At 40.5% G+C, this 24,337-nt stretch overlaps 1 protein-coding gene across 1 annotated transcript; it reads left to right on the plus strand.

Annotated features, from left to right (window-relative positions):
• Positions 1-836: 836 nt before the first annotated feature.
• Positions 837-23,937, plus strand: LOC132834975 (broad substrate specificity ATP-binding cassette transporter ABCG2-like). Its single transcript, XM_060854143.1, has 15 exons — positions 837-976; positions 3,647-3,706; positions 3,799-3,916; positions 6,913-7,068; positions 8,307-8,464; positions 9,795-9,946; positions 13,422-13,508; positions 13,755-13,939; positions 18,530-18,681; positions 19,716-19,805; positions 20,787-20,911; positions 21,503-21,657; positions 21,752-21,841; positions 22,363-22,415; positions 23,796-23,937. Exons 1-15 carry the CDS (start codon positions 837-839, stop codon positions 23,935-23,937), a joined length of 1,863 nt encoding a protein of 620 aa, XP_060710126.1.
• The last annotated feature ends 400 nt before the right edge of the window (positions 23,938-24,337 follow it).

A 24,337-nucleotide genomic window follows, 5' to 3' on the forward strand; every position in this document is an offset into this window, starting at 1 on the left:
ATTCACAACTGCTCTCTGAGCCACTCCAAGAGCAATTAGGGATGGGTAATAAATGCTGGCCCACATCCCGGGAATACACAAGAAGATATTCTGTTATTTTCCTCACAGTCCTTTTGGTTTTGTGCAATAAAGATATTGTGATCATGTTTCTTCGGTTCGAAGGTTGATCAGCTAAACATTGGTCTTCCCTTGTATGAATTTGTATCTTTTACAGTTTCTTGGTTTTTGTGTCTTTTCTTTTCTTCCCACAGAGAGGGTGGGACAGAGGGAGAGATCTTAGAATCCCTACAGTGGAAACATGCCCTTCGGCCCAACAAGTCCACACCGACCCTCCAAAGAGTAACCCACCCTATTACTTGCCATTTCCATGACTAATGCACCTAACCTACATATCCCTGAACACTATGGGCAATTTAGCATGGCCAATTCATCCAAGCTCCACATCTTTAGATTATGGGAGGAAACCGGAGCACCCGGAGGAAACCCATGCAAACATGGGGAGAATGTGCAAACTCCACACAGACAGTCGCCTGAGTCTGGAATTAAACTGTGTGCTGGTGCTGTGAGGCAGAAGTGATAACTACTGCACCATTGTGTCAAGCAATGACAAGGAATGAAAACATTTTGGAAATAAATGCTTTTCATATAACTATTGTTTGCCACAATTACAAACCTACTGTCTGTTAGAAAGATTTCGGCAGCAATTATTTACCTCATTGCCAGTAATGAAGCTTGTAAACTATTATCACATGTTTAACTCTGCAACACAAGATAACAATTTCACCTTTGCTCAGTTTGATTGTAAAAGATAGAACAGGTCTCTGAACGGAAACATCATGCAGGGCAGACATTCAAAAAGCTCCAATTTGCACTTTCCTGGCCCAATGCTGTCTTTTAATAACATCCGATATGTGGTGAATACAAAAAAGGCATTCTGCATCCAGGGAGAAGGAAGAGAAATCCTGTGTGGTGTCAGGTAAGGCCCTCACTCTGGCTCCTTGCTTCATGAACATTAAAACTGAACTCAGGGTGAGGGAACGTTGTCAGTATTTGTACAGAAGTCTCCAAGTATTATTTCCATTGGAATTAACCGTTACTCATCCAAGTCGGTCCTTCTCAAAAGTCAATTGTTCTACCTCTAGTCTCTGTTTCCTCCTTTCATGGTAGTTGACTATTTATCTTTGGTTTAACTTGTGAAAACTACATGAGCAAACAATCTTGTGTTGACACAGTTTTTGTCTCAGAAACTATCCCAAGAGTTTGAATTTCAATCTAACACTTCCTGTGTGATGGGGTTTTGGCTGTTCTCCACTGGAGATCTATGACATATGCGTTCCTCACTTTAATTTGTCAGTCCTGGAAGGAGTACAATGCAGAATAACACCTGAACTTCAAGGGTTAAGTTATGAGGAGAGATTATACAAATTAGACCTGTTTTCTTTAAAATTTAGAAGGTTAAGAGGCGATCCAGTCAAAGTCACCAAGACGATCAGGGGAGAAGACAGAGTAGATAAAGGGAAACTATTTCCACTGGTTGGTGATTTTGAAACTAGGGGCCATCGTCTGAGAATTAGGGCCAGACCATTCAGGATTGATGTTAGAAAGCATTTCTGTACAAAAAGGATGGTAGCGGTTTGGAATTCACTTCCACAAATGGCAGTTAATACTGGGTGGTGTTATTTTTAAATCTGAGATGGATTAATGTTTGTTAAACCAAGGGATATGGGACAAAAGCAGGTATATGCAGGAATGCCACAAATGAGCCATGATCTAATTGAATGGTGAGACAGGCTTGAGGGGCTGAATGGCCTATTCCTGTTGCCACATCCCCTCATTCCTGACCTCTTACTTATTGGAAACAGCCTGCTTCTACCTTCCCAGCCCCCATCCATTCAGAGTTCTAAACATTTCTTTTTGTAACACTGGGATATCTTGCCAATGATCTTGCTTCACCCTCTCCACCACATCTCCTATTCAGTGGGGTCTAACACTGCACACAGTCTCCCAACTGAGATCTTAACAAGGTTTTACAGAGGGCCAGTATTTATGTCATTAGTTTATATTGCATATCTCCTGCGAACGAAAGATTAGAATTCCAAGAATTTTTAAAAAAGATTTTAACCACCTTTAATGTCCCCAGAACCTGAACTCAAGTCCCCTTTCTGCTCCTCCACATCACAGCACTTGACACTTTTCCTGATGTAATTTCTGTTGTCACACCTTTGCACAGCCACAACCACACTGCACACTGATGGACACTGAGTGCTATCTCACTCGACAACTTTTAAAGAACATCGACAGAGTTCATCAGAACTAGGAGCAACTGGAGGCCATTCAGTCCCTCGACCCTGCTCCGTCACTTAATACAATCATGGCTGATCTCATCTCCACTTTCCTGTTTGCTCCCATAATTCTTCAGCCTGTTACTAATTAAAAATCTCTCTATCTCTTCCTTAAAATTACTCACTGATCCAGCACTACTGCACTCTGAGGGAATGAATTCCACAGATTCATGACCCTTTGAGAGAAGTAATTCCTCCTCATTTCTGTCTTAAATCATTTATCCCTTATCCTAAAATGATAATCTCTTGTTCCAAATTGTCCCACATGAGAAAATAATCTCCCTACATCTACTTTGCCAATCCCCTTCAGCTTGTTATTTCAGACAATGTTGGTCTCACCCATTCAATCTCTCTTCATAAGACAGGCTCCTCATCTCTGGTGCTGATACTCCCTCTCTTTTTGATGTTAACAGCACAGGTTGACACCACTCTCTCTACATTTGTATTTGACTAGTGGAAAGGACCCAAAACTAAACACTGTGACTCTTATTTCCACTGAGATACTGCCCTTAACTCCTAACTTCGATTATTACTTTCCTAATAACTTTTCAATTTAATTTTCTTACTTTGCCAGAATTTCACATCTGTTAATCATATTGCAACCTTGACTTTCCTTGTCAAATAATTTCCAACAGTCCATGTGCATTATACCCACTTACTGTATCTGTCATCTCCTTAGGAATGGGGCACAGAGGCTAGAAGGGTTACATTATAATGACTGGTTTAGCATTCCCTCAGATATAGGAGATTAAGGGGGTATCTAACTGAGCTGTTAATGATTTGAAATGGCTCTGGTGGGTCTCGTCCTGAAAAAGTGGGCAGAATCTTAAAATTTAGATAGTCAAAACTGATTTTGGGAAACAATTCTTCAAATAAAGAGACGTGGAAATCTGAAGTTCTGCCAGTTACCGACAGCTCAAGAGAAAATTCCAGAACTGAACTTATAAAATTTTTGCTGGGTGAGAATATTTAAGATTATAGAGTAAGGTGATTAAATGGAGTTAAACATAGGTCAGCCACGATCTAATTGAACAGTTGAAAGGACTAAAGACATCCGAAGTATGGTACAAAATTGGGAGTTGGATACAAAATTGAGTTGGATACAAAATAGAAATTGCTGAAAAAGCTCAGCAGGTCTGCCAGCATCTGTGGAGGGCAATCAGAGTTAACTTTTCAGGTCGAGTGACCCTTCCTCGGAACGGTTTTGTTGAGTTGGATAATCAACAGAAATCTTACTGAATGGCTGAGTGGTCTACTCCTGTTTCTCTTTTTTATAGGGACTGACTGTGTGTCCTTTCTTTCAGTGGTGTGATGAGACCCGGCATGAACGCTATCCTTGGTCCAACAGGGAGCGGCAAGACATCGTGAGTCATGCAAAAGAATCATAAAACACTGTGATTGTTCTAAACCAGCAGAAGATTCCCAATGAGTTAAAGAATGTGTCTTCTTTTTATAGGCTTCTAGATGTTTTGGCAAACCGGAAGGATGCAAAAGGACTCAAATCGGGTCAAATTCTATTGAATGGCCAACCCGTGAACTCAAACTTTCACCTCCAGTCTGCTTATGTTGTCCAGGTGAAATTTTCTATGAAGTGTGCCACACAGTTTAACTTCATGACTGTACAGTGTACTGGTGAAAATTCTCTCAGAGTTGAGACAGCACAAGAAAAGCCAATAGGAATCTGGTTTGAGTCTGTCTTTGTAAATGTTATCTAATTTGAACATTCTTAAAGTCTCCAATAACTAATACCTGATGGATTGACACTAGGAATCCTGCAGTGAGTAGTTCCCCAAAGCCTTTCCACCATCTATAAGGTTCAGCCCTTGACTGTGATAGATTGTTCCCCACTTGCCTGGATGAGTGCCACTCCAAGAATATTTAAAAAGTTTGACACCATCCAGGACAAAGCAGTCGTTTGATTGGCACCGCATTCACAAGCATCCACTCCCACCATTGCTGACACTCAGTAGCTGATGCTCACAACAGGCACATCAGAAATTCACCAAAGATCCTCAGACAGCACCTTCCAAACACACAACCACTTCCAGCTCAAAGGACAAGGGCAGTAAATACATGGGAACACCACCCCTTGCAAGTTCCCCTCCAAACCACATACCATCCTGACTTGAAAATGTATCACTGTTCCTTCATTAATACTAGGACAAAATCCTGGAACTCCCATTCTAACTGCGTTGTAGATGTTCCTACACTCCAAAGATTGCAGCGATTCCAGAAGCAGCTGTCCACCACCTTCTTTAGAGCAATTGGAACCCAGCAATAAACGCTGGCCTGGCCAGTGATGCACTCATTCCCTGAAATGACATTTTTAAAAAAGACTCTACATTTTTAGTTGTTAATTTTCAGTATTAGCAAAGTTGAGTGAGAGTAACTATTATCAATCCCACATTATTCAGTGTCAGAGAGGTTAATTGGCAGTAATTAACACTGATCTCATTGTTAAAAGGGTTCTTGGTTTGATATTACATCTTTCTTTTTCTCAAGTTTAATTTGTATCTATTGCATTATGGAACAAATTTATTTTTTATTAAATCTTGGATCGTTCAATGGGCCAGGATTTATCACCCTTCCCTAATTTCCCATGGGAAGGTGGTGGTAAAGCTGCATTTTGTGGGATGTAAGAACATTCATGGTGCTGTTGGAGATGGATTTCCAAGACTTTAACACAGTGACAATGAAATAATTAGTGATGTTCCAGTGGTGTTCATAGCATTTTAATCATGATAGTGATGGCAAGATATTGATTTCTGAAACAAACCATGGAGCTAGCAATCATTGGGACTTTTGTGTTCAATCACTTCTCTACCCTTCCCTGAACCAGGACATGGCTGAAGGGTTTCGGGGCAGAGGAAATGACCTGGGGGGTGCAGTGAAAGAGAGAGACTCACTGAGATCCTTGTAGAGAGTGGAGGAGAACCTCTTCAAGGTAGGCATCCTTGGAAGAGGCTTCTCAGTAAGGTTGAAATCAACTCGGAGAAAGTTAGGATTGTAGATATAGGAGATCAGAGTTGGGAGTGTGGTGCTGGAAAAGCACAGCAGGTCAGTCAGCATCTGAAGAGCAGAAGAATCGATGTTTCAGGCATAAGCTCTTCTGTGGAATGAGCCTCTCTGCTGTGCTTTTCCAGCACCACACACTCTCGACTCTGATCTCCAGCATTTGCCGTCCTCACTTTCTCCTTCCCTGAATGAGTTGTACCATCGCTGCATAAATAATGCTGAGTGGCATCAGCCTTATCATTCATTTCTCGACAAAATCTGGTCCCAATTTGCCTTAATGGAATCAGCAGACTCAATCCAATGTAAATTAGGATTGTTATCAGAAGCACAAAAGGTTTGTGCTGGAAAAATTCAGCAGCTTTGCCAGCATCAGAGAAAACAGAGTTAACATTTTGGGTCTGGTGACCCTTCTTCAGAATTGATTGTAGCTGGGAGAAGGTTGGTGCAGGTGCTGAAGTTGGGATGGGAGGAGGATTGGGGGGAGGAATAAATGATAGGTGGAGGTGGAGCCCAGAAAGAGAGAACAACAGTTGGGTAGCCTGGGAGAATGTTTAGCTGCTAATGGAGTCCATTAGTGGCTGACAATGGGTTGGTTGTGGTAGCAGCCTATGTGATGACAACCCCTGTGTGGGAGTTGGGGTAAGGACATGGGAGAAGGTGCTCAAACTCTAAAATTGATGTTGAGTCCTGAAGGCTGTAGGGTCCCTGAGCAGAAAATGAGATGCACTTCTTCCAACTTGCGCTGAGGTTCACTGGAGCACTGGCATAAGGCCAACACAGAGACGTTGACCAGGGAACACAATAGTGTGTTGAAATGGCAGGAAAAATTGGTGGCATAGGAGACAGTGAAGAAGGTTTTCTAAGATTACAAAGGGATCTTGACCAATTGGATCAATGAGCTGAAAGGTGGCAGATGGAGAGGTTCAGAAGAGATTTATCAGGATGTTGCAGGATATGGAATGTTTGTGTTATAGAGAAAGGCTAGATCGACTGGGACTTTTTTCACTCGAGCATCGGAGGTTGAGAGGTGACCTTTTACAAGTTTATAAAATAATGAGGAGTATAGATAGAATTAATGGTCGTTGTGTTTTCTCTAGGATGGGGGATTTCACATCTGGAGGCACCTTTCTAAGGTGAGAGGAGAGAGATTTTAAAAAAAAACATGAAGGGAAAATGTTTTACACAGAGGATGGTTTGCGTGTGGAATGAACTTTCTGAAGAAGTGATGAATGTGGGTACAATTACAACGTTTAAAAGAGTCCTGGATAAGTACATGAGTAGGAAAGGGATATGGGCCAGGAGTAGGCAGGTGGGACTAGTTTAGTTTGAGATTATGTTCGGCATGGACTGGTTGGACCGAAGGGTCTGTTTCTGTGCTGTTTATCTCTATGGTTGAAAGCTCAAGATAATCTTTGTCAACAGAGTGTAGGTGTTCTGCAAAGTCTGTACTTCATTTCCCCAATTTCCACTTGTAAATTAAGAGGATATTCCGATTTAAAAAAATATACAAGCAGTTTTTCAGTATCTTAAAAATGACAACTTTCTTCAATCTCAGGATGATATTCTGATGGGAACGCTGACTGTAAGGGAAAATCTGGAGTTTTCAGCCAATCTTCGGCTGTCTCGAAGAAAGTATACATTTGAGGAGAAGCAAGAAAAAGTGAACAAAGTCATCCATGAACTTGGCTTACAAGACTGTGCCAATACCAAGGTAGTTTTTATTTGGAGCAGAACGCGTAGGTAGAGGATATTCAGCCCGAACTATATCCACGATCATCACCAGCATCTTCCTACAATATTTCAGCTCCACACTTTGACTCCAATCACCATGTCATATCGGACTCTTTCCTCATGGACACTGCCAGATCTGCTGAGTTTCTCTTTTCTGTTTTTGTTTCAGATTTCCAGCGTCTGCAGTATTTCACTTTTATTGCACATCCTTCTATTCCTTTCTCTCTCAGGTCTTCATTCAGCTACTTACCACAGTTATTTCACTTGAGAGTGAGTTCTACTCTTTTGACTAATCCTAGAACAAGTTATTGGTTTTGATGAATCTATAATTTGGTCCCTTTCAGTTACTTATTTTCCATTGGCTAGTATTGCAATCCAGATAGTCTTATTTCTGTTAATGGATTGATTCTTTAGTCTGCTTCCTAACTCTTACCAACAGTAGTCAGTCCGACCAACACCCATTCCCAGGCTCAGCACAGACTGACTATTCCTCTGTTTCTTCTAAGGTGTCTGCTTGAGGGTCTTTTGTACAACAGAGAATCAATCTGCTCTCCTGACAGAGGCTTAAGTCCCATTTTACAACACAGAATCAATTGCTTTGTTTCATTGTTTTAAGAATTAACTGCAAATTACTTTATATTTGAATATAGTGCAGTCATTAAGCCTGTTTTACAGAGGTGCTGCATTTGATTATGTGCTGCTGTTATTTGCTGTTCTCCCCTCTGGTGTTTTTTTTGTAGTGATGGGTACTTATGATACTATTAGATTACTTCAAGGTCACTCGTTGGTGGTGAACGGAAGCAGGTCTACAAGGATTGGGTTACTGTAGAAAGTTGCCAGAAGAGTAAGAGTGGGATGGGAATTGTAGTGGCTGAGGGTCAGAAATAGGATGGAGGTAAATTAAGAGAAACGGTCAGAGCATTCACTTGAATATGAGCAATACACCTTGCACAGAGTTGAAATCTGTACCAACTCGCTGCATCTTTACACATGGCCTGAGTTGACAGACTGAGCTAACAGAATCAAGGCCACATTCACTGAGGTAACTTCAGCTGATGGAAGTACAGGTATCACTTCTACCAGTATTAAGTTGGGAGGATATTTAGATTCATCCAGAGTAGTTACAGATTGTAAGATCAATCATAGGGCTAATGGTGTTGGTAGTGGGAGTTGAGTCTATCTTTGGTATTTTGAGCTAATAATACATTGCCTCGCCAGATTGGCACAGAATTCATCCGAGGAATATCCGGAGGAGAGCGGAAACGGTGCAGCATTGGCATGGAGTTAATCACTTCACCCTCCCTCCTCTTCCTGGATGAGCCAACCACAGGCCTCGATGCAAATACAGCTGGTTCCATCATGCAGCTGCTTCATGGGTATGTCGTCATGTGACCTTCAACAAATAGGGAAGGAATTCATTCTGTAATGTTTATGTATTGTACTCCCCTTATGAATGTGAAAAATTAGTTTAAATTGGCTTGGACCATTCTCAGACAGGAAGGAGGGATGGCTTTCTGCTCCAAACATATCAAGTGACTGAAAGAATAACGACACTCATCACAACTGATTTTTATTTTCAATGATTGCAAATCCCTTCAATGCATTCTATTTGACATATTCTATTCACTCTTTGTTTTTATGATTCACTTTCAGTCAAAGGCAATCATTTCACTTTGCCCTCCCTGTAAAATACAATGGACCTGAATTCCTGCTGACATCACATTGAATTTACCAATTAATGTCCAAAAGTAGCATCTTCAATCTAATTGTAGAGTTACATGTGTGCCTTAAAGTTTGTCCACATCACTTTACAGTGATATCAGGAAAATAAATCAAGTTCTTCCCCAGAGTGAAGGCTATTGGATGTATTTTGAAGGACCTTTTACAGAATGATAAAGCGTTAATAACTTTATCTGATAGCAATCACATATTCTTGGAGTTTTTAACTCTTGCGTTATAATATTCAAAATGCTTGTAGTAACCAAAACATCTTTATTGTGTCCAATGACGCTTACATTATAGTTTCTTAATGGAATTGAGAGTGGAACTACTGCTTATGTTTACCATGATGGATATAACAAAACTGCATTGCTTTATACACTCTGAATGACTCTGAGTAAATATGGACAATAAGCAATGATCAGAACTTAAAGATGTTTCCAATTACATTTCGACAACCTGCAATTCCCTGGCCAGGTGGATGTGGAAGGGATGTTTCCTCTTACTGGAGAGGGCAGCACTATTTAAAAGCCAGGGGGTCATCATTTGAAACAGATGAGGTGAATCTGTTTCTTCTCAAAGTGAGTCATTGGAACTTCACCCTGAAAAGGTGGAGGAGTATTTTTCAGGCAGAGATACTTAGATCCTTGTGAAACAAGGGATTGAAAAATTATCAAGGATTAATGGAATGTGGATTTGAAGTTACAATCAGATAAACCATGATCTTATTGATGAGCCGGATGGCCACATCCAAGGATCATATTGATGATGGGACCAAGAATATCCCAATAGTCCCTTTCCCTCTTCCATCTGGTTTTTATTATTATCACATTGAAATGTGACCATGAGGATTTGGACATGTAAAATGATGGGTTGGATAGTTCAGTTTCAGTGTTGTGCTTCTCTTAATTTTAAATGTCCTTGTCTTCCAAATCAACCAAACCATTAAATGACTGAGACTGATAGAAACTGATTTTGTAATTTTAGATTGACCAGACAAGGGAAGACCATAATATTCTCAATCCACCAGCCTCGGTATTCTATCTATAAACTGCTGGATTATATAACGTTGATGAGCAAAGGAGACATTGTATATCAAGGTCCAGGTGCAGAAACTATTGACTACTTTAAAGAGCTTGGTAAGGGAATTCCACATAATGTTGGCCTTTAATAAATTTGGGTGGATTAAGACTAATCTGGAGAAGTATGTTTCCATTTCTTTGTAACTAAATTATTGTTTGAAGAACTCACAGGTCAGTCAGTGTTTCAAAGTACAAACCAATGCTGGTCTCAGGCTGTGCCCTTTTCTCTTTCTCCCTGTGTTATCCTTTTATTTACTGAAAGCATGGTTGCTGGGCAGCTGGCATGTATATCTGTGAAGGGGCATTGTCTTCTTAAAATTTCTTAAATGTGGCAATTTCATGCAGCGTGGTGTAGGACTGTCAGAGGGTAGCAAACCATGGTCCCAGTTTCACATCAGTCAGGACTATTATGGACCAGACCAAGCAATCTGCAAATATATCAAGGAGACAGTCCTCACCCTGACTTTTAACTTATTTAAAGGCAAACGTAAGGTGCTGCATTCCAGATGGGATTCAATTGGTCACACTATTCAGCTTTAAGCAAAACAAACTTTATTCGTACACTACAGTTAAAAGTTAAAATACAAGCAGAAGATGAATTGGTATAACTTTATTGGAAAACTTAACAGGACAATAGATTATTTATCTGCTAAACAGCAACTGTTCCAATATAGTTACAGCCCATGAACACACCCTTGGCAAAGGCAAAGTCAATAAAACAGATTGCCCCACACGTGATTCTGGCAACAGAGAGAACACACAAGCTTTTAGCTGTAACAGAGAGATGTCATAGAGGCATAGAGATGTACAGGATGGAAACAGACCCTTCGGTCCAACTCGTCCATGTCGACCAGATATCCCAACCCAATCTATTCCACCCGCCGGCATCTGGCCCATATCCCTCCAAACCCTTCCTATTCATATACCCATCCAAATGCCTCTTAAATTTTGCAATTGTACCAGCCTCCACCACTTCCTCTGGCAGCTCATTCCATACACGTACCACCCTCTGCATGAAAACGTTGCCCCGTAGGTCTCTTTTATATCTTTCCCCTCTCACTCTAAACCTATGCCCTCTAGTTCTGGACTCCCTGACCCCAGGGAAAAAACTTTGTATATTTAGCCGATTCATGCCCCTCATAATTTTGTAAACCTCTATAAGGTCACCCCTCAGCCTCCGACGCTCCAGGGAAAACAGCCTGTTCAGCCTCCCCCTGTAGCTCAAATCCTCCAACTCTAGCCAACTTCAAAACCCCATCAACTGTTGAAAGCTAAACTAAAACCTTGGTTCTGTGGGAGCCTGACTCCACCCATTCATACGCTTCTATTGTTCCAACTTATATCTAAAAAAACCCCAAAGCCTCACAAGCTACTGGAACAGGCCACCCAGCTCCTCTGACTCAATCCCTCTTCAGAAAATACTCCTCTTAAAGCCATAGTATCATCATAGTTGCTGTATTCTGAAACCCAAAGGTTGAGAATCCTAAACAGTCACTTTGACAAGTGCTATCAAAGGGTAAGTACATAAAGTAAGTGTGAAGGTCCTGAGAGGGTAAGCTGCCAGATAGTTAAGGGATAGATACCAGGTGGGCACCAAGAGAATAAGGAGCTGAGTGGGTAGGGGTTATGGTGGCAGGGGATCAGGTGCCGACTGGGTTGGGTGCCAAGTGAATTGAATGGCAGGTAAGTGTTACCTATTCAGTCCAAGGGGACAGGTTGTCAAGGCGGGCAGGTATGTGATGGAATTTCTAGGATAGGTATTAGTGGGTGAAAGGTACCAGATGCATGGGAGGGGGTGGAGTACTGCGTGGTGATGACAAGAGAAGGTCCAAACTGGTGCCAGGGAAGACAAACTTGTGTCCAGATGCAGGGGAGGGCAGGCACTGGGTCCTGGGGCATCAGAGACTGGTCCTGGGTCTGGAGAGAGTGAGGGAGTGATAGGTTCAGATGGAAGGTGAGCTGTGGACTCTCACGGGGCTGGATCCTGAAGGGATGCTGAGTCTGGGGTGTAAGAGATCTGTGAAATTTGGGGTGTGTGAGGTGATTCAGAAGTGAGTTAAATAGTTACTCAGACGTTAGACAAAGTATTTAATCATCTAACATTTCCTGCCTAACTATTTACTTAACTGCTGTGGACCCAACTGAATTCTCCGATTTAAATAGATGTTTTTGGAGGATTCCAGGTATAGGGAAGTTACTCATCAGCATCTCCAAATTGTAAGGAATATGTTTGGGAATTGTTACATCAGGGATTCCACAATGTCCCTGTGTGTAATTGTCACCTGCAGAAACTGTAATCTGTCCAGCAAAAAATCTGAGCCATTAAATCCAATTTCTTGTTTCGGACAAGGGCAATACATTAGAGATAGCAGAGAGGAGAAATAGGGAGGATAGCTTTCACCCAAGGGGTAATGGAAATCTGAAACTCACTGTCAAAAACGTTTGTAGGATTTAAACAATATTTAGATAGTCACTTGAATTGCCATAGCCTCCAGAGGTATGTGTTAAAAGCTAGAAAATGGGATTAGTAAAGTCAAAACAACAACAAAATACTGGAGAAATCAGCAGGTCTAGCATCTGTGGAGGGTACTGGGGAAGGGTCACTGGACTTGAAATGTTAAGTCTCTCCACAGATGCTGCCAGACCTGCTGAGTTTCTGTTTCAGACTTCCAGCATCTGCAGTTCTTCGTTTACTTTAGTAAAGTCAAATCTTTGTTAATTGGTGCAGACATAAGGAGTTGAGTGGCCTCTTTCTGTCCTATAAACATCTATGAGTTTCAAAGGGCAGTTTTGCAAATGTGACTTAAATAAATGCAGAATTGTTTGTGGCATTAGCCATATTAAAGTGAATCTATTTCAGATCTTTCTGGATTTTAATTAATTATCAACCTTGAAATATGATATAGAAATCAGAATAGTGACTGCGTTATCCAATTGCCTAAATACCACTGCAATCCATTGATTCTCATAACAAATCATCCTTCAACCTGAGCAGATTCACTTACTGCTAAATGAGGATTTCGGATTGCGATACTTAATACATTTCACCAAATAAGTGAAAGGAAGCAACTGATTAATCATTTAAAGTGGTCAGCAGCCTGACTATCTATTCTAGGAGGCCAGCACCAAGCTTCCCAAATAGAACCAAAGCAAAAATCGACTCGAGGTAAAAACTGGTTTTCATAAAGTGGATTTGAGCCCCATCTCTATAAAATAACTATCTATCAATTCACTTTTCACCCTATCACAGATTTTCTCTTTTGTTCCCACCCCACCCCTTTCCTTGCTTGTACTTCCCCTGTTTAAAACCTTTGGCGTCTATTAATTTTTAAAAAGTTCTTAATGAAAGGTTATTGACTTTAATCATTAATGCTGTTTTTCTCTCCAAGTGCTGTTGAGCATTTCCAATATTTTCTGTCATTTTGTTTTAGATTTTCAGTACTTGCAGAGTCTTGCTTCTGTACTGATACTCATATTGGCTTTCCAGTCTGTACTGTCGCTGTATTAATATTGGTAAATTGTTCATCCATAGGATATCAATGTGAGCCTTACAACAACCCCTCTGATTTCTTCTTGGATGTTATTAGTGAAGCATCATGCCTTGAAACTCCAAATCCAGGTATCATCAATGATCAGACTTTATTAATGATTGTCTTTCAGTTGCATTGTAGGTTTGGGGACACTGGTGTAGTGTGTAGTGGTAATGTCACTGGACAAGTAATCTAGACCTCAAGGCTGACATTCTGTGCGTACAGGTTTCAATCTTAAAAGGAATCGAAGGCAGTCGGTGTATGGAAGTTCTGTTGTCATTGTCACCAATAGTGCAGTCACTGTATTATCTAAATATCTTTCTTTTTTATTAAAGAGGTTGTGGTCACTTCTCAGCAAGCCATGGATCCCAGCACAGAAAAGAATATCTTGACCCAACATTTTCAACAGTCTAAGTATTATGACCAAATCAATAATGAACTCAAGTCCTTATCTGTGCCAAATGTCTCAAAGTTTTCAACGCAAGTAAAACATTCATACGCTACTCCTTTCTGGTATCAGGTAGGTACAAATGTCTTTGTGTTTTTCTTGATAAGGGTAATCATTAAATTCAACAGGTAATAGCTAACATTCAAGTCCAAATGTATTGGAGACATTGTTGATAGGATTTCTCTTGCGCTCTGTGTGTTACAGCCAACATGTCACTGCAGGACAGCGGCGCAGTGGTGACAACTGCTCTCTATGTTTTTTTTGTGGTGGAGGTCTTTGTTGTCAAAGGTAGAGCTAGCCCAGCTATCTGGTGTTGATATCCCTCATAAATGGCCTCCTTCAGGGAGAGGTGGCTGCTAAAGTATGGGATGTGCTCACTATTTTATAGAATTGCTCCTTCAACAGGTAGGGAAGGAGAAATATACGTCTGACCAGAATTGAACTGAGATTTGTTTTGGCAATGTTCAAGTACAGGCCAAGTATTTTCAATGCAGAATGGAAGAGTTTTTAAGAGTGGCTTGAAAATTTTGTACAGTGGGCAATAACACAACAGTCATCCCCAACCACTGTTTGTGTATATTTAAGGTGGTAAGTTCAGTTCTGAGATGGAGGTGACAGGTGACTAAGTGTTATGGACCAAGCTAGAGCACCCCCCCCCACACCCAGCCTCCCGCCCCCCCCCCCCCCCCCACCCCCCTACTTCCCTGCAAAGTATGTGAAGAAAGTAGCCCAGACCCTAACTTTGCTAGTTGTTTTAAGCAGGTGTACTGTGGATATTCCATGAGGGATGCAGCGGTCAAACCACTTCATTTTACACAAAACTGAATTGATTTACAAGATTACTGAATGAAACACAAACAACAGAAAACAGAATGCCAAATAACTTAATCTCTCCGAAAACCCAACAGATCATCCCAACTTAATGATGCTGTTCCAAGTACTTGCAACAATCCCATAAATATCCCTTGGTACAAAAGATAAAATCAAACACAGGATTTTACGGGAGAGAGTACCAGCCTGGAGCTGCTCCTTTGAGTCCAGCAACTTTTTCACAGTACTGTTCAAACCAAACCAGAGAAAAGCTAAGCTGGGAGAACTCGTCACTTACCTTTAATTGTACAAATACTTTTTCTTTAACTTGAAAGCCCTCTGCTTGAGGCAGTATCTGTTAGCTATTATCAAATTTGCCTAAAACCCTTCAATCCCCAGACTTTTCAGAGGCTGTGTAGTTTAGGACTTCTCTTAAAAAAAACCCAAGGACAACATAACCTTGTTAAAGGAGCAGCTTTGCCACATGAGGTCAAAGAGCTTTCCATCTAGGTAGTATTTAATATTTGTATTAATCAATGTTTTCAGATATATCTTATCCTATGTCTTATGATCTTTTGTATAGCCACTGTCAGGTGGATACACTGCATGGGGGCTTCACCCACCAGCCTGCTTGTCATTGGTTTGGATTTTGAAGGCAGTTGTTTCATTTCTCCCTCAGGACTGTTAATGTGATGTCAGCATGAAGCAACTGTAACTTTGTGGTAAAAGTTTCTCAGACATCCAGATCTTTGAAACAAAATCCATTGAAACAAAATCCACAGTGTCCTGTGATGATTGAGTCAGATGCTCTGATCAAATCAATGAATACAATGAAAAGTTCCAGGTATTGGTCTGGACATGTTTTCTTTGAAGTTTTCTTCAATCAAAAACCAAACAAACATTAATGCCTCCCTTGAAGTCAGTGCTGCAAACACCTGCAAAATCAACTTTGATTTACCTGGATGACCAGGGACCCACTTCCTCAACTCTCCAGAAAACCAGCATTCAGGGAATGCTGAATGAAAGTACTTCAAAGTCTCTCTTGTTGAGCCATTGGACTTAGCGATTGCTGCCGATTGTTCATAATGGCAACAACTGGCCCATCAAGGTGCATCCCATTTTAAAACATAATGTTCAAATGACAAAATACAACAGAAGCGAAGATAAGGGAAGGAACCAGTTTCTCTTCTCTGGATCTGACTATGGGTCAATAACTGGCTTGTTCAGTGCCAAGATATTCCATCACAGAAATCTGTGACCCTGAGTACACATCCTCCTCAAAATGAAGGATTGCCAATGACAACATGTAACAGATATTTGGAGAAGTACTTAGTTCAACCAGTGCTGCTCAAACTGATTATTGTACATTTATAATGTTTGTGATTACTTCATTCAATCTAGATTCCCTACAATGTGGTAGCAGGCCCTTCATCCCAACCAGTCCACACCCACTCTCCGAAAAATAACCCACCCAGACCCGTCCCCCTCTGACTAATGCACCTAACACTATGGGCAATCTAGCATGGCCGATTCACCTGACTTGCACATCTTTGGACTGTAGGAGGAAATCGGAGCACCTGGAGGAAACCCAGGCAGACACTGGGAAAATGTGTAAACTCCACACAGTCAGACACCTGAGGCTAGAATTGAACCTGGGACCCTAGCACTGTAAGGCAGCAGTGCTAACCACTGAGCCACTGTGTCACCCCAACAAAAGTCATCAGCTAAAGTCAGTTAATTCCCCAAAGCTGCACAAAATAGTTTTTGTCTTCACTTAGGCACTAGCCTGAGATTAACATTGACAATAACCATTACACCAGCAATTACATTTCAAAGTATTTTATTGCTTGTAAAGTACTTCGGGAATATCTCAGTGTTATAAAAGTCTCACAGGAAAACAAGTCTTGTCTTTTTCTGAGGAGTTAGTGGTTTTATGGGAGAGTTGTTAGCTATAGCCATGACTACAGTGAGACGATTACAATTCATGGTTTTGTGACAACTCCAATTCAGGAATTGAGATGAACTTTATTACCATTAGAATGTGGAATTCACCATTACAGAGAGTGGTTGAGCATAACTGCGTTTCAGGGTCAGTTGGCTAAGCATGAGGGAGAAATGAAAGGAGTTTGGATAAAGTAATGTGGGTGGAGGCTTGTGTGAATCATAAGCACCAACAGGTATCAGCTGTTTCTGTGCTGAAGTATTGCTTATAACTGGATGCTGGGCTGAGATTGATATCAAGGAGTTTTCTGTTCACTCACTGACTTGTAGCAGTGACTGTGATTTCCAGTTTAATTGTGGAAATCAGCTCACCCTCCCTTTCAACCTAGAGATTGAAGATGGGTGACAGAGAAATTTCTATCTGTCACTCCCTATCTTTCTGAGGCACAGAGAGTGAGCAGTGCTCTCTCGGGAACAGTGTGAAATGCTCTGTTATAGTTTAAAATCTGAGACCAGGGATTTGCAGTCAAGAGTTGAGCCAGTTCTACAAGAACTGAGATGGTGGTGTAGTGGTCATGTCACTGGATTAATAATCCAAACTAATGTTGCAAAGACATGGGGTCAAATGTTACAAGGGTGGCTGATGGAAATTAAAATAGATTGACAAATCTGCAATTTAAAGCTAGTCTCAGTACAGATACCATGAAACGATAACTAATTCTTTTTTAAAAAACCATCTGATTAATTTAGGTCCTTTTTAGTGAAGGAAATCTGTCATTCTCACCTGGTCTGGCCTGAACTTGGCTCTGAAATGGCTGAGCAATTATCCACTTCCAAGGCAGTCAGGGCCAGGCAACAAACAAAAAAAGTTGTGTTTTTATTCACCTGAGGAAGGAGCAGCGCTCCGAAAACTTGTGATTTCACATAAATCTGTTGGACTATAATCTGGTGTCGAAAGTATGGTGCTGGAAAAGCACAGCAGGTCAGGAAGCATCCGAGGAGCAGGAAAATCGATGTTTTGGGCAAAAGCCCTTCCATAGGAATTCCATAGAAGAAGGGCTTTTGCCCAAAACGTCGATTTTCGTGCTCCTCGGATGCTTCCTGACCTGCTGTGCTTTACCAGCACCACACTCTCGACTCTAATCTCCAGCATTTGCAGTCTCCACTTTCACCTATAATCTGGTGTTGTATGACTTCTGACTTTATCCACCCCAGTCCAGCACTGACACTTGTGTCTTTATTGATCTACATAGAGGAGGAGCATGGAAATTGATTGTTGTCAATGTGGAAATTACATACTGATCATTCACATATATGCAAATAAACTAATGATCTTCAGAGAATATTTCTTCCCCCAGCTATGTGAAAAAGTTCACCTGACAGGGTTCAGTAAGGGTTTTCTATTACAGTCTGCTAACTAATTTCAATGTTTATATGTATTTAACACTCTACTAGTGCAGTCCAGGTAGTAGGAACCAAGAGTACCATTTATGGGAGTGATCAATGTATGACACCAAGGAGAATATTAATTGCAAACTAACGTGATAAACAGGATTATTATTTATACAAAAATAAAACTAAAGAACTGCAGATGCTGAAAATTAAAAATAAATTGCTGCAGAAATTCAGCAGGTCTGGCAACATTGCAGAGAAGGAAAACAGAGTGAATGTTTTGGGCTCAGGGACCATTCATCAGAACTTGTTGAGAACAAATGTTGAAAAATGTGATGCTGGAAAAACACAGCAGGCCAGGCAGCATCCGAGGAGCAGGAGAATCGACGTTTCGGGCATAAGCCCTTCTTCAGGAATCAAATACTGCTGAGTTTCTCCAGCAGTTTCTGTTTGTCATTGCTTGTACATTTTCTTGTTGAATTTAGTCACAGCATGCATTATTTCTTCTCATACTTTCAGCTATACATCATGTGTAACAGAACCATGAAAAACCTTTGCAGAAATCCTCAGACCTCAGTGGTTCAAGTGTTCATGATGATAACCTTTGGAATCTTGAATGGTCTGATATATTATCAAATACCAGACACAATGCCAGAGGCTTTGCAGAACAGGTGGGAAAGACCAGGAAGCGCTGTTGCCAGAAGTTATCGCGTGTTTAGCATTCAATATTATGAATTATGGACTTTCTGATTGGGAAGCATTTTGGTATTTTAATTCTCTGTTTAACTCTATTCAGTTTTCATGTGTTGTATACCGATAGCTCAATGGATAAAACATTCCAGAGCAGTAATGTGTAGTCTTCCCCTCCACACCCACTCAGGGATAGGTGAGATTGACTGTGTGTGTGATTTAATCTTGTCTTTTGGAAACTGTCTATTCATTGCTCTGAGTTTCCTCTTAGTGAGTGAGAGATCATGAACTTAGCAGATAGTAGAGGTTCAGGATGGACTCATTGGGCTGAATGGCCGTATATTGAACCATATTAACTCTGCGACCCCAGGTAGTGAACTGTAAGTGCAAAACAATGGATGGGCTGTGACTTAAATGTCCAGTTAATTACTTTTTGAGTCAGTTGTCAGCTGTCACAGTGACTCCACCATTCCATATTTACAACCTTTCCCCATGACAGAAGTGCAGCCAAGATCCAAATGGACCATAAATATGAAACTGTGACAGTACAAAAACAAAATCCTGTCACTGTTGTAAGTCTGGGATTAAGAAAGGGGAAGAGTAGGAGGTCAGAGGAAGAATCTGTTATTCATGGAGAAGACACCTGGTCAAAGATGGAGGTGGGAAGAGGTGCAAGGGTGAATATGATAGAAATCTCAACAATATAATGAGTTGAAAATTCATTGAGGTGGAGGTTGTAAAGGAATGAAGATGGGGCATTGCCAAAGGATCGATTGTCCAGGGTCAGAGAGGGGGAAGTCTGGAGGGAATAGTGAAACCATAACAAGGATGAGATTAAAAGAAGGGATAGAGTCAGAGGAAAGTGAACAAAGCAGAAAAGTGACTTTAGTGTCCATTGTCCCAGCAATAGTTTATTGTATTGATGTGATGTACTGCACTTGGTGTATACATTTACAGAAACTTCTCTATCAAAATGCTACCTGCTCCTAACTCTCTTGTACAATTTTGATTTCAGAATTGGCGCATTCTTCTTCTTGATAATCAATCAGGTTTTTGGCAATCTTTCAGCTGTGGAAATCTTCATACAAGAAAAGGCACTCTTTTTGTAAGCAGCTAAGTGTTTTGATTTTGAATATTTAACAAATGAATTAAATGGGTTGGGGGTGGTTACTGATTTAGAGTCTGCACCAACCTGTAAGAACTACCTGACCTTCAACATAGTCCCATTGACCAGCACTTGGTCCATAGCCTGGAATGTGCCAAGTGCTCATCCAGGTACTTTTTCAAGGATGTGAAGCAACTCATCTCTACCATCTTCCCATGCAACACATTCCAGACCATCACCACCCTCTGGATAAAAAGGCATTTCCTCACATTCACCCCCTAAACCTTACTTTGAACTCACATCTTCTTGTAACTGACCTTTCAACTAAGGGGAGGAGCTGCTCCTTATCCATTCTGTCCAAGCCTCTCAATAACCTGTACACCTCAATCAGATTGCCCCGCAGCAGTCTCTGCCCCAATGAAAAATCACCTGAGCCCCTGTCCAATCTTTCCTCATAACTTGTATATTCCATCCCAGGTAGTATCCTGGTGAATCTCCTCCGATCCCCTCCAGTACAATCACATCCCTGCCTCCTCAGGTCAGGATGTAAGTCTTACATCACATAGGCATGTGACTACTTAAAAAGAATAAACTAATGACAAACCACCTGGAGTCTGAAAGGACACTGGCAAATGAACAGCTGAGAAATAATACCACTGCTCATTACCCTTCATATCACAGCACCATCACCGAGACTGGCTTCTTCTGTTTGTATTGTCCAATTATCTCACCATTAATCGAATCAAATTCATGTCTCGAGGATTGAGTTAAAATTGCTCACAATGTTAGGTATATAGAGGAAAGCGGTGAAATCACTACACATCAAGGCAGAATGTCACAGGGCACAAGGGAGACAACTCTGTGAACCCCACTTATGAAAATCCTTCTCTTAATTATTTTAGCATTCAATTTCAACCACGTCTTTCTCATAACCTGAGATATCAGTAATGTAGACGTTTTTCATTCTAATTCTTTCACCAGACATGAAAAGGCAAGTGGCTATTATCGCACCTCAGTTTACTTCCTGTCCAAGATTCTGGCCGATGTGATTCCCAATCGCATTGTGCCTGTTCTCGCCTTTGCAGCTGTCGCCTATTTTATGATGGGTAAGTGCTTTAGTAACTTCTGCATGTCATCAAAATAAGTAGTAGCCATGATGTGGAGGTGCTGGTGTTGGACTGGGGTGGACAAAGTCAGAAATCATACGACATCAGGTTATAGTCTAACAGGTTTATCTGAAATCACAAGCTTTTGGAGTGCTGCTCCTTTACCAGGTAATGTCACCAGGTAATGTGATTTCAAATAAACCTGTTGGACTATGACCTCATGTCGTATGATTTCTGACTTCATGAAAATAAGTTATAATGAATAAACACATAACTGTGCCTCAACATAACCATTAGACAGACAAACTTTATCACGGAGTGAAAAAGCACAAAAACAATTAGATTGTATCCTCACTTTTTAAAATATGGAATCAATATTTGAGTGGATTACAGGAAGAATGTTATAACATACCAAAACACTTTACAAATAATTGAATCATTCTGAAGTGGAGTCACTGTTATATAGATACATAGAGTGTCCATTTTACACACAAGGCAACAAAGACAGCAAATGAATGAATGACTAGACAATAGTTTGCCATTAATATTGTCCCATGTATTTTCAACCTGAGTGCAATGTCTCCAATACAGGACTGAAACAAGAAGCTGCATCTTTTTTCTTGTTCTGCTTGACTCTCAGCCTCACCAGTTTGTCAGCGGTGAGTTTGGCCTTCTTTGTGAGTGCAAGTGTCAAGACCTTTGCACTCGCCAACGCCCTGATCGCCATCCCATACGTCTTCATGATGGTAGGAGACTGCGATTGCTCTATTTTATTCTACCTTACAATGGTTCCTGGTGCCCATTGCAAAGCTCTGAAGAATGCTTCATTTGCGTTTGTAGGTTTTTGGTGGATTTCTGGTGAACTTAAACAGAATGTTGCAGTGGCTTTCATGGTTGAAGTGGATCAGTATATTCCGTTATGGACTGAACGTAAGATAAGCTTCTTCTAAAAACAACTTTAGAATGGGTACAATCTAGATCTAGATACTATAAAGACATTACGTTGGGTAATAGTGTTGTTTGTGGGAACAGTAATGTACGGAACTGTCACGTGGTAAAATGGGGTGTTTTTCCCTTGATTCTGCAAAGCAAGTTACAAATCCCAGTTCCAAATGGAGGATAAATATTTTTTCAGAGGCATTCTGAGGTAGCCTGAGTGATTTATCATTAGCTCTGTGCACAAATCACCTTTGAAATCAATATCAAAACAAGGGTTAATTAAAGACTGAAAACATTGAGGCCTGTTGGGATTGACTTACCAAACAAACAACACCCTTCCTCATGCAATTTAATTGTTGCTCCTTTTTGAAGTTTGGCATTTTTGTATCTGTTTGGGTAAGTTAAAAATAAAAAGCTTTGGTAATACTTCTATTTTTCTTCAGCAATAATCAAAATATCAACACCCATCACGTTTGGTTTGGATGAACAGTAAAATTTAATTCTTTCCACAGGCACTCATGATCAATGAACTAAAGGGACAGATATTTTATAATAACACAACAAAGTAAGTGCATTTATTTTTTTTATCAGAAGTAATGTTTCTTTACTATTCAAACAATCAATCACTGTGTTACCCAATATGCTAGCCAATTGAGAACACCGTTGTGGCAAATGCATTTCTGATGAGAATAGAAAATGAACAATACATGCTATTGTTTGGAACATTAACATGAATCTTAATAATCATATTCACTTGGCATGATGTGCGAATATTTGGATTCTGAATGAAGGTAGATCCTTAAGAAAATGATGATGTTTACATATTGGTTTTATTACACATGTCCATAAAGGATTTTTCCTCTCAAATACTACAAGCCTGGACTGAATGGTCTACTCCTGTTCCTAAATCCTTATGGGAGTCAAAATGGAATTGAGAGCACAACAATGTTCTTAATGAATGATGGAGCAGGCTCAAAGGACCAAATAGCATACTCCTGCTCCTAAGTCCTATGCTCCTATTTGGCCAAGATTATACTGCCATGAGGTTAACCTGACATTAATTTCTATTAGATACCACTGTTCAATCAAATGGTTTCAAATTCGCTTCAGTTACAAATATGGCACAGCTTACCAAGACTTGTTCCATTAGAAAATGTGAACAGCACATTTACAGGAGACTTGACAATTTCTCCCATTGTAACATCTTCAAGGCTTTGCATTCACCCCAACATCATTACCATGAGCCATCTGTACTTGTTGTTATCCTTTTGAGCTACACATCTTTAGCATAATATGGGTTGACATTGGAGTATTATGCTATGCTAACCATAGAATGAGATAAATGAAAGGCACTCTGGTTGAAAGGAAACTTGGTTACATTCATTAGAGATGATACCCAAGGGAGTGATTGCAGTTGGTTTTAGATTAGATTCCCTACACTATGGAAACAGGCCCTTTGGCCCAACAAGTCCACACTGACCCCCAAAGAGTAACCCACTCAGACCCATTTCTCCACTTTCTATCTACCCCTAACTAATGCACTTGACACTATGGGCAATTTTGCATGGCCATTTCACCTGACCTGCACATCTTTGGATTGTTGGAGGAAATCGGAGCACCTGGAGGAAACCCATGCACACACAGGGAGAATGTGCAGACTACACACAGACAGTCGCCCAAGATGGAAATTGAACCTGAGTCCCTGGTGCTGTGAGGCAACAGTGCTAACCACTGAGCCACCATGCCAACAATATAGGAAATTAATCCAATATAATAGATCATCCTAAAATTCAAAAAAAATTTTCAGTGAGGATACCAATTTCATCTCAGATATGTATGTTATTGGGATATTGTCATTAGGAACACATACTGATTTGGTCAATTTCTTGCAAGGAACAACAATGTTTGACTGATGAGCCCCTTTCCCTCTACTATTTATTTTTAGAGTTCCTGGAGAAATGTACATGATTGAACAAGGTATTGACTTCAGCACCTGGGGCTTCTGGCAAAATGAAGTTGCACTTCTGTGTATAATGGCAATATTCTTGTTTCTAGCTTTAATCCAACTTATAAGAGTTAACAAGTAGAAGATTGTTAAGTTCTTGAAGAATATTTGGCTGTCTGTCGGTTTTACTTCATATTCTCACTACTCTGAGAATACACATCATCAGCCAGTCATCATACCATTTGAGAAATAACTTCACTCCAAACTTACTTTAATGCAAATGCTAACCGCTACTTAATTTTTCCCAATGCAAATGGTTACCCATGATAGGCGATCATGTTTTCAGGGGATGGCAACAATTGCATGTATTTTGCAGCATTTTGATTGATTTGTTACATTGACTCAATTTAAATTTGACAGTATAGCCACAACAGATTTAAGCCAATTCTATGTTGGAGCAATGTGCACAGTCTCAAACTACCTTGGTTGCCCACTCTGTTAGATCTAACTCAAAGCAGTGCAATGCAAGTAACTTACAATCA

This window comes from Hemiscyllium ocellatum, chromosome 43, assembly GCF_020745735.1.
Source record: "Hemiscyllium ocellatum isolate sHemOce1 chromosome 43, sHemOce1.pat.X.cur, whole genome shotgun sequence".
Classification (NCBI taxonomy): domain Eukaryota; kingdom Metazoa; phylum Chordata; class Chondrichthyes; order Orectolobiformes; family Hemiscylliidae; genus Hemiscyllium; species Hemiscyllium ocellatum.